The following is a 10,856-nucleotide window of genomic DNA, read 5'->3' as shown; positions in this document are numbered from 1 at the left end:
TCTATAAATCAACATCTAATTTTATATCTAAGATTGGATATCCAGATTTCATATTTTATGAAAGGTGTAAATATTACATATGCCTTCAAATAAGTTTTTTTTTTTTTTGTTAATCTAAATGAACAAGAAAAACTAGAAAACGAATGGATGTACCAAAATAGTTAAAAGGATAAGAAAGTGGTGATGGGGAGCCTTATCATTCCAAAACTACATTAACCAATGCTTAGTGATGGGGAGTCTCACCAAACCTATTTTGCTTGTAATCAGCACAAATGAGGAATTCATCCTTATGAATCATTTTAGAACTGGTGGTGTGGATGAGTATTTGTAAACTAAGATAAGTTAAATAGTGTTAAGTTATATGGTGTTAAGTCATAAATCAAGAAAATTATCATGAATCATATTGATGAAAATTGTTAAGCTTAATTATTATTAGTGATCAAATAGATGAAAATTTATTAGTGATTAAATAAAATATTCATTTCAAATATGAAGACATAAAACCATAACAACATGTGTTGTTCCACTGCAAACCGCCTCGTGATGTTATGAGAATCAATTTCACCCTTACAAAAAATCGCTATTTCACAGACGATTTGCAATTCAAAAATGCTAAGAAAAACATTATAGATAAAGATTTAAATATTCTTAATTTAAATAAGAATATTACTTTGGATTAATAACAAGAAAAGATTCATATGGCTTATCCTAAACAGCTGAGACGTTGAAATTAACATGAACACCATTCTTTGAATCCAACATGTCACAAAATCTCCACATAAAACAACCTAGCACAAAATAGAAACAATAACAAGCAGCAGTATTTTGTAATCGTGAAGAGAGAGAGAGAGAAAGAAAGAACAATCCTCATTAGGGAACAAACATCAACAACCAAATCCAGAAATTGAGACAAGCTGCAACTACAAGCACAAGATGGTGAATAAAAATCCACAGCTACTCCAACCCGAGGCATTTTCTTATCTTATTCACAATCAAATGGTGAACCACCAACAAGGTACAACATTCCACATACATAAATGAGGTGAAGGTAGAGAAATCACACTCAAAAAGTGTAACTGGAACACCTGTTCCAATTTTGCCTTGGATACAAACCAAGAAACTTTTTACAAGATCAATCTCAAGAATCAATAGCACATCTAACTATACAAGACCATGGTTTACTTGTAAACCACATGGACACCCTCAAGCTTGGAAAGCAATTACATAAGGCAATATGAAAACCAAGCAAATCGGAGGAGGGACCAAATGTGATCCCCACAACAAAAAAGCACTTCCAAACACAAAAGTATGATCAACCAACAACACGCTAACATCAATCTTATCTGCTTTCATCAGAAACTAGTGGAACAACATAGCTGGGATCATCCTTGTGTTCTAGTGATACAACTCCAGTTACTAATTCGAGGTGAATTGTCCAGAAGCAGCAGCAACCCGACGTTATTTGATGACCCAAATGTGTACCTAACAAACATTTAATATTATAGCATCCTCATAAGATGATAAACAAAAATGTAAAATAAAATAGAAAAAAAAAACAGAACATACACATACTTAATTCGTGACGCTTTCTTTCTCCAGACAATAAATGACATTATCCACTGAAAAAGGCAAGACAACAAGAACCTTTTAACTTCAAGGCAACGATACTATAGAACAAGGAATTATGACTCTTGAACTATAACAATGGAGCTTTCAAGCAAATATGCAGTATATATCAAGATGTGTGCAAAAATAACTTTCACAAATTACAGTTTTATGTCTTCCGCGAACAGTGGGTCTTCAAGATTTGAAGAATCCAATAGAGATCGGCAAAATATTAGAACTTCACCAGATCATGACAATGATATTTGAAAGGTTGAGCAAGCCAACAATAGAGATTGCGTCAAGAAAAAAAGAACAATTAGTAAAGAAGTGAAGTACACAAAACATTAAGTTGAAAGTTCTAGCCTTTCATTTGCACATCTTCAAAGACCTAAGTTATGACCACATGGAGTTGTCATGGATCATGAACTTCTAGCATCCAACTCGCTAAGCTAAAGAATCACTGGAATGTATATCCCAAGGGTAGGGTCCTTTTGTATCACTGAACATGTATCCTCCCATTTGGTAGTGTAGTGTTTGTTTTGTGTTTTCTAACAGAAAAAATGGAATTAAAATTTAGAGACAGGATTTTCAATTACACTGCCAACACAACAATAGTTTTCATAATTTTGAGTACTTCTACCGGCAGAAATTTTCTAAATGAGATACCATCAGACAATCAAGCACACCTAGGACCTTGTCCCTTTAGACTCTTTGATTGAAACTAACTGGATCTTTGTTTGTCTGTTTGAATTAAAACGAAGAGTTTCTAGCATTCGCCAATTTCAGTCTCAATCTCAGTGGAACTTTAGTACCTTACTAGTTTTTCTAAAAGAGAAGCCAACTGATGAAAGTTATGTAATCTAAGTCCTGGTGGAATTAAAGTAAGCCAGAAAAAGTTCCTCACTGAGTTCATAATGTACTAGAATTGGTAAACATCCCCATATCAACACTCATTTGAGATTGTTCAACTTGTAAAACTAGCTAAAAAGACATCAAATCTAGTAAATTCAGAGAAACTCAAGCAACTATTTTCGCTGGAATAAATATATTTCTTTGGTTTAAAATTTAAAATGTATTTGAAATTCATTATGATGCACAGTACATGTACCTTAGCATGCCATACATCTTAGGAGAGTTATTATTTATCCACAAAAAACCATTTATTAAGAAAATTAATCAAAGAAACTTGCTACATGAAAAACTACTTACTTATACATGGGTGAGATAAAGACAATACCAATTTACCCTGACACGCATAATACTAATTTCAGAATAAAAAAAACAAAGCAAATCTACAGTTCAAAATCGTACCATGTGTTGAAGAAGGATGCACAATAGGGTTTCTCATTTATTTTTTTAATCTATTCTTATACGCACAAATATATACATTTTTTTGGCTCAGACTATGAAAATAAATTCTAACTAAAAGAACTGAAGCCCCATAGACTCTGCTGATAATGTAAACAGAATGAACCTCTTGTTACTACCCTTCACCACTGTTGAGGTTATCACCAGATATAACTTATGGGGTTGGGTCATTGCATTTATTGAATGTAATCAACAGCTAAGCCTTTGTCAAGGGTGGCAGCTTCGTCAAAGGTCAGAGTACTACAATTGCAAATTAGGCTTTTTTTAGAATCTGATCACACCAAAAACACAGGTCAGATTTCCCCAGAATACATGCTCATCCAATTAAGTTGATTGATCAGATATCACTGTTTAAAGTCCTCTAGTAAATTAAGCCAATGCCTGAATTATACCACTCTGGCATCATAAACTGAACTAGGCAATCCATTGTCTCTAACCATTGGAGCTAAAACTATTGATTTAGATGTGCCTTCTTTTTCTCTATTTTCATCAAGGCCAACAACTTTTATTTTGGACCTTAACTCACTAATAATATGACGCATGTTTTTTGTTTTCAAAACCTAAACAAGACAAGAAAAATGGAAGTGAAATAAGTAAAAAAAATGATGCCGAAACAATTTTGTTTGTTCTCTTGCTTTTGATCTATGTAATTTCATCATCATTAAATGTTATCCCATGAAAGCCAAAGGAGCTATTATAAAATTAATCAAGTACTGAGTCAACTATTAAGCACTAAAATTGAAGCTCATCTGAGAACCACTCACAAAATGTCTAAAGAAATCTTCTTCTGACCTATCCATTAAACTTTAAACCTTTTTTTTCCAAGTTCCAATAAAAATCTCTTTCATTTGAAAAGACAAATTTCTCCAACATTGACTCAAAAGTTGACACTGAAATCAAATTCTACAAATTTGAAGGAATAGGTCACCAACATAACATTGTTGATTAATACACTACAAACAATGAAGATCAATGGCATCTCCACAAAAAGAAAAACATGTGATGCATCATCATTTTTTCTACTTGATGTATGGTAGTCCTTGTTCTCGTGTTGTCTAACCAATTCAAGAATTAGGCCATGGTCCTTGAAGAGTTGGATGCACAATTCAAATTGAAGTATGAACTCTCCTAAACAATTGATCAGCCATCTGAAAAGGATAAGAAAATCACCATCTCTTTCACAGAAAAAGTGTTGATTTATTACCAAGTAAATTAGTATAAGTACAGAAGAGCAGATTGGACCAGGCATAAACATCAAAGAAATTATTACATGATAGAACTCAAGCTTCACCACTATCTTGGAGCTTGTTGACAAATTGTTGGTCAATGCCATTTGACACCATATACAAACAAGCTAAGTATTAAAGAATTACGGAACAAATTTGTCAGTAACATAAAAAATTGACATATTAATCTACATCAATTTTATTTTTTATTTTTACTATGAGGAAGTTACAATTTTTTTTTCTTTTACAAATAAAATTTAAAGATAATGTGTGGTTTTTTTTTTCATATTATCCATGATATAACATATTTGCATCTAATAAAATTGTTTAGATTTCATTGTCTTTGCTACATTATTTTTGTAACATGCATAATTTGATCTCACATTTTAAGTGGGAGAAAAATTAAATCAAATTATAAGAGCATGATAGACACTGTTACCTTGGACTTAAGCATCTTGAGTTAGTAATTAAGACTCAATAAATTTAATGAATCGATTATCCTATCAGACCCGATGATGACAATTCTAATGCTTTAAGTTATCATTATCACCATAAATTTCAAATGTTGGACTAGATATTCAAGAAGATGTAACAACTAATCTTCCAATGTGATAGCAGATGCCTGAGTAATATGTTACAAATCCCCAACAACTAAGATTAATTTGATTGAACAATTTAAAAGAAGAGTACCTTAAGCATGGAAACAATAGAGAAATTTGTAATTGAAGATTTCTTTTTGGTGATTCTCCTCTCAGGAGAGACTTCCTTATGCAGCTGCTGTGCTATATGTCTGAGCAACAACAATTGTGCCTTCTCAGTTTGCATCGACATTATAGCCTGCCTCATCGACTCTCTGTCTGCCTCAAGCGCCTGCAACCTCGTGTACAGATTCGTTATATCTGGACTCCCACCTTCTGCCCCTCCATCTATTTCCCCTCTCTTCCCCTTCTCCATGCCATCCTCAGAGGAATGGACCATTGGAACCCCATGAACTGAATCAATTGTGTACACCCTATCGCTCATGTCATCAGTGTCATCACTGTCGTCCAATGGCCTGTCCATCGAGGCAGGGAATTCTCCCTCTTTCATTGGTTCTTGTGAAGTCATGCCCATAACTGAGTCACAGCTATGGGTGGATGATCGCCTGAAATGGCTCGATGATCCCGGTGGCTCCTGGATGATGCCCTTCTCCAGCATGCTGCTGGTGTCCGGCAATGCCTCAAGCTGACAAATCCGCTGCTCCAAATTCTCGAGGTCCTCTCTGCCATGTGGCGTTTCACCGAACGCATATTTTTCAAGATCAGCAGCCTCATCGAGATAATCCTCTCCGCGTTCGACACCATTGGTTAAGGTGCACTTCAAAGGAGTGTATTCAAAAGTGGGACTCTCGTTGGACTGAGGGGTCTCGGGCTCGTCGTTCACAGAGCCACCAGAGGGGGCAACGTCGACTGCGCCAGGGTCGAAACCGTAGCCCAGAAGGCGGTGCCTATAGGCCTGAATCTGGAAGGTGAGAGACTGGACGGCCTCCTCGCGCTTGAAGAGGAGGTCCTCGAGCGCGATCAGCTCCTGCTGGTCGTGGTCCATCTTCTCCTCGGCAAAGCGTTTGAACTGCCGGGCCTCCATTTGCGCTTCGGCCTTCTCGCGCTGGAGACGGAGGATCATCGACATGGCCTCGCTCGCGGCCGAGCAGGCGGCGTTTCGCTCTTCGTCGAGCTCCGCGCAGAGCTCCTGGATTGTCTCCTGTTGGCTGGCCACGGCCTCTCGGAGGGCAGCCACCTCGTCCTCGACCTCCACCCGGGCGGGGCCGTGATCGGCCGCGTCGGGGTCGAGCCGGCGCTTCATGGAGCGTCGCCAGGAGGGGGAGGAAGGTCGGCAGCAGAAGGGGCAGGCGCAGGGGCAGAGGCGGCCGGCAGCAGCCGCGGAGAAAGAGGAGGAGGAGGAGGGGCCAGGTGGGGATAGCGTGTCCAGATCCATGATGGATCGAGAGGAAGCATGAAGACGACAAAGGTGAGATATTTCGATCGATTTCGACGTTCGGATTCGGACCAATTCGATTGAAGACCAGGAGGCGGAGGAGGATTCTGACCAAATTTAGGTTATGCGCAAAAGGGGCAAAAGGTTGCAAGTTGCCGGGAATGCGATATTACAGAAAGCTGACGTGGGCTCTCAACTCTCAAAGACGCCGACAAGCACAACAAACAACGGTTCCACCTAGAAATAAATATCTTATTATTATTATTATCAGTTATTTTACATACTTTCTTTTGCTTTTTTTCCTTAATTCTTTTTCACCGTGATCTTACAAAAATAACGTATAACAAGATGTAAAAGCTATTATTATAGAAAATCATTATTATTATAGAAAGCTATTTATTATTATTATTATTATTATTATTATTATTATTATATATATATATATAAGCCTAAGAAAATTTGTGAGAAAATGGGGTATATCATTATTCATATCCACTCAAAAATTAAAAATATATGCCATACTCATACCAAGCCAAAAGATTAAAAGAGGTGACAAAATCACATACACACACAAAACTACTCCGGTCATAGTTATTTTTATATTATGTTATAATGTTTTCAATAATGTCAAAAAATATTATAATATTATAAAAACTATTTTTATACAAATTTTGTTTATAGTATTTTTTTTACAATACTTTATGATGTTTTCAATAATACTAGAAAATTATTATAACATAATATAAAAATACTATAACACAATATTTTTATTTTTTAACAGTAATAGAAAATTATTGTAATGTAGTATAAAAACACTGTAAAATAGTAATTTTGTTACTACATTACAGTATTTTTATATTATTAAAAAAACTATATCCTAGTGTAAAAAATTATAACTGAGCCAATTCACCTTATAAATTGATTGATATAAAAAAGAAAGAAAAAAAATAGATGATTGAGAGTCTTTCAAGTACTAAAAGGGGTTTACGATTTGAAAATAATGGAAATGAGATGCGCTTCTCGAGATTGTGTGTGTAGAAAAATATTTACTGTGATAGGGTACAATTTGGTAACATACCCTCAGGTAGCTCCATAACCACATCGGCGCCAATGAAAAGCTTCGAAGTCGATGTGGCGGATCACATCAATACAATGTCGCCCCACAAAAGTTGGGATGGTGTTGCTTGGGTACGACGCCGCTCAAGTATGACGGTGGCATCGCTCGGGTACGACACCACCCCACAAAAGTTGGGACGACATCACTCGGGTACAATGCCGCCTTGCAAAGAGTGGAATGGTGCCGCTCGAGTACATCTCCACCCCGTGAAGGCAAGGATAATGCTGCTCGGGTGCGACGCTGCGCAGGACAATAGTAAGAAAGTTCTTTATTCTACTTCGATTAGAAAGAAAGATCGATTGTTATTTTTTACTATACCATAAGATACCAGCAGTACTATATAAAAAGACATAGCTAAAAGTGGGTCTACGATTATCCAAATTATCTCCTAGATTAGCATATTCATAACCATATATTTCAATATTTTAATATGAATGCCCTTCTTATAGAATAATCATAAATCAAAAATTGAATTCACATATTTTAAAATTATCTTTACTGCATTAAGATGTACTTCCTTAGAGATCATATAAAACGACTTACAAAACTAATTAAAAATATAATATTTAATTTTATAATTATTAAATAGATGAGACCAATGTTCATCATATTAAGATGAACCGTTTCCTATGGATGGTATGCATCGATTCGATAAGGAATTGATATGGATAGTATATACTAGTATATCAATACACCTCATTATATCATATGTTAGTATATCTGTACATATCATATCGACGATCGATCGAAACACTAGTATAGACTAATAAGGTGAACCATGTATGAGACTACCAATAAAAAAAAAGATCGAGAGTCAAAAAAAAATATTATCATCATTATAACTTAGCTTTTATATTTGCATCGTGTGGAGTAGAAATATTTTTACTTTTGTTAATCCCAAACTTTTTAATAATTTTCTTTCTATAGCTTATTTGGGAGATAAATATACTTTCTTGTATATTCATCAACTCTAGACTAAGACAACTCTAGACAAAGAAAAATATTAAGCTCCCACGAGACTTTTATTTCAAATCGGAGAAAAATATTACTATGAAACTTTAAAATTTCTATTTCATCATTTCCAATGATTATCATATCATCCACATATACAAGAACAATAACATATGGGCTTCATTATTTTTTAATAAATAAGCTATGATATGAATGAGAAGCAAAATAATTATAAAAATATACGTATTAAGCATTTTTTTCATACCATATTTTTGAAGCTTGCCTTGACTCATTTGGTTTCAAAATAAAAGTTTACTCTAGTGATTGTTCCATATAAATATTATTTTTAATTTCACCATATAGGTAGGCATTATATACATCAAGTTGCTAAAGCTTTCATCTAAAATTAGTTGCTAGAGCAATTACCATCTTAACAGATGTCATCTTGACCATATAGCTAAAAGTTTCCTCATAAACTTTTTTAAAATTAAAAAATATATACTTCCAACAAGTCTTATGATCTATATTTTCATTTGACTTTTGTTTCACCTTGTAGACCCATTTGTAAATAATTATATTTACATTTATATGCTTTAGCACAAGATACCAAGTTTTATTTTTATGAAGTCTTTATTTCTTTATCTATGATATCCTCTCACTCCTAACATATTTGGCTTCATCAAAATAAGTAGATTTAAGATGATCAATTGTTTAAAAAAAAAAAAAACAATGATATATGCCTCTATTGTCTTCATTTTTGTAACATTTTGGTTTGATAATTATTATTTTTTATCTTCTCAAAGTGGAATTTTTTTTCATGAATATTATTACTCTCTCTATCACTTTTCTCGTGATAAAAAAACAATAAGAATAGATATATATATGAGAAAAGACACAGCTAAAATTCAAATCCATGAGAGCATTAATGACAAAAGAAACTCAATAATATGTTTTGAATATACGTCACTTTCACTATTATAATTAATATCTTTAAAAGAAACTACTAGTAGAAGATAATAAAAAAACTATATCAAATATAATATCTCGAGATACCACATACCTATATAAATATGGATCTATGCATTTTTAACATTTCTTCCCTTTATCACGGGGAATGAATATACATTTCTTAGCCTTAGCATCAAACTTATCTTTTAGTCTAATATATGAATATAGCATAGAGAATCAAATACTCTAAATTATTTAATATTTATTTTTTTTTATCAAACATGAGCTTATTGGACTAAGTGAAGTTTGATTAATAACATAAGCTGCACGTACTATATATTCTACTTATAAGATTTTTATTAAATTCTTTTTATGAAGTTAACACTTATAAATCTTTATGAGATATCAAATCTTTCATTTTATTACACACGTTTTGTTGTAGTATATTTGCATGTACGAGTTCTCTTTTGATGTTATGCATTTTAAAAAAGAAAAGAATCTATCAAAAGTGAATTTCTTGTTATTATCGGTGTATAGCCTTTTTAGTATTTTATTTTTTCTTTCAATAACACCTTTAATTGTTAACTTGAACTCTAAATTTTTTTTTTTTTAAAATTGCTTGTGTGCTTTGCTGTATCAATAACATTTACAAACTTTATTACTACTAAAAATCCTAAGATTAGGAATATCATTAACTATTTTTTTTGCATTATAATTTTTAATTAAAAAAACTTGACAAATTGTAGCATGCCAGTTTAATACATCCTATCAACATAAGAGTTTGATTATAATTTAATTCTTTTATGTTGCGAACAGGCTTCATTATAATAAAAATAATATAATTTCTAACATCAATTGCATTTACAACAGAATTTTTTTTTTAATGTAATAGGACCATTATCTTTATTTGAGATTGTGACAATGTCTTCCTTCTCCAAATAATATTATCTACCATGATAATTACATTATACTTTCATATTGACGAAGATTGTTGAATTCAATACCGTGAGATGATGATCGCATCATGAATCAATTATCTAATAATATTCAAAATTAATGGATATTATAGATTCCACTACACTAGTTTTAGTCATAAAATATTTACCTCAATCTTTATTAGTGGAACAATCTTTTTTTATTTATAATTTTTTTAATCATAACACAATAATTTTTTTATATGGTCTAACTTGTCATACCTATAATACTTGATCATCTTTCAATTTATATTATTGTTCGTGGAAGACTTTAACTTGTTATTAATATTATTATTCTTCGCTTTATCTTTATTATTATCATTTTATTTATAAAAAAAAGATATTTTCATCTCTTCCTAAATTAGACTTTCTTTATTTGACAAATTAAGAATTCTTATGAAACAAAAAGATTTTCTAACTGTAAGGATAGATCGCACCAATGTCTTATCTGTTCATAATACTTACTATAGACTATTTATGAGGATATGTATTAATGATTAGATCTTCTAGCTAAATTCTTTGATGAAATCTATGCAACATACATACATATATATATATATATATATATATATAGGCACACGATTCGCGAGCACCGTAGCGGTCCGTTACGACTCCGATATTGAGGAGTCCCTCCGCCACCGCAAACCTTCCGCTCCCCAACGTTATCCGACGCCCAAACAAAAGTAGGGTTTT

At 33.2% G+C, this 10,856-nt stretch overlaps 1 protein-coding gene across 2 annotated transcripts; it reads right to left on the bottom strand.

The window, feature by feature from the left end:
- Positions 1-955: 955 nt before the first annotated feature.
- Positions 956-6,374, bottom strand: LOC103982967 (myosin-binding protein 7). 2 transcript variants are annotated; one of them, XM_009400077.3, is made up of 3 exons: positions 4,890-6,374; positions 1,573-1,619; positions 956-1,482 (listed from the first exon to the last, which is right to left on the bottom strand). In XM_009400077.3, the coding sequence occupies exons 1-3, from the start codon at positions 6,171-6,173 to the stop codon at positions 1,383-1,385; spliced, it is 1,431 nt and encodes a 476-aa protein (XP_009398352.2). In that variant the 5' UTR covers positions 6,174-6,374; the 3' UTR covers positions 956-1,382. The 2 variants fall into 2 exon arrangements, with proteins under 2 accessions (XP_009398352.2, XP_064961982.1); XM_065105910.1 differs by lacking the exons at positions 956-1,482; positions 1,573-1,619 and adding an exon at positions 1,637-2,153.
- Between the last annotated feature and the right edge of the window lie 4,482 nt (positions 6,375-10,856).

The sequence above is a fragment of the Musa acuminata genome, chromosome BXJ2-4 (genome assembly GCF_036884655.1).
Source record: "Musa acuminata AAA Group cultivar baxijiao chromosome BXJ2-4, Cavendish_Baxijiao_AAA, whole genome shotgun sequence".
NCBI classification, from domain to species: Eukaryota; Viridiplantae; Streptophyta; class Magnoliopsida; order Zingiberales; family Musaceae; genus Musa; species Musa acuminata.
Note: the sequence above shows the minus strand (reverse complement) of the source record. Positions and strands in the feature narration are given on the sequence as shown.

What these genes read in the sequence shown, in the direction of transcription:
- LOC103982967 (XM_009400077.3), bottom strand. Translation starts at nt 6,173, where the DNA reads ATGGATCTGGACACGCTATCCCCACCTGGCCCCTCCTCCTCCTCCTCT. An exon ending in CTATTGTTTCCATGCTTAAG is followed by an intron (nt 1,620 to 4,889) that starts GTACTCTTCTTT and finishes TGCCTTTTTCAG; the next exon opens with TGGATAATGTCATTTATTGT. An exon ending in AAGAAAGCGTCACGAATTAA is followed by an intron (nt 1,483 to 1,572) that starts GTATGTGTATGT and finishes AATGTTTGTTAG; the next exon opens with GTACACATTTGGGTCATCAA.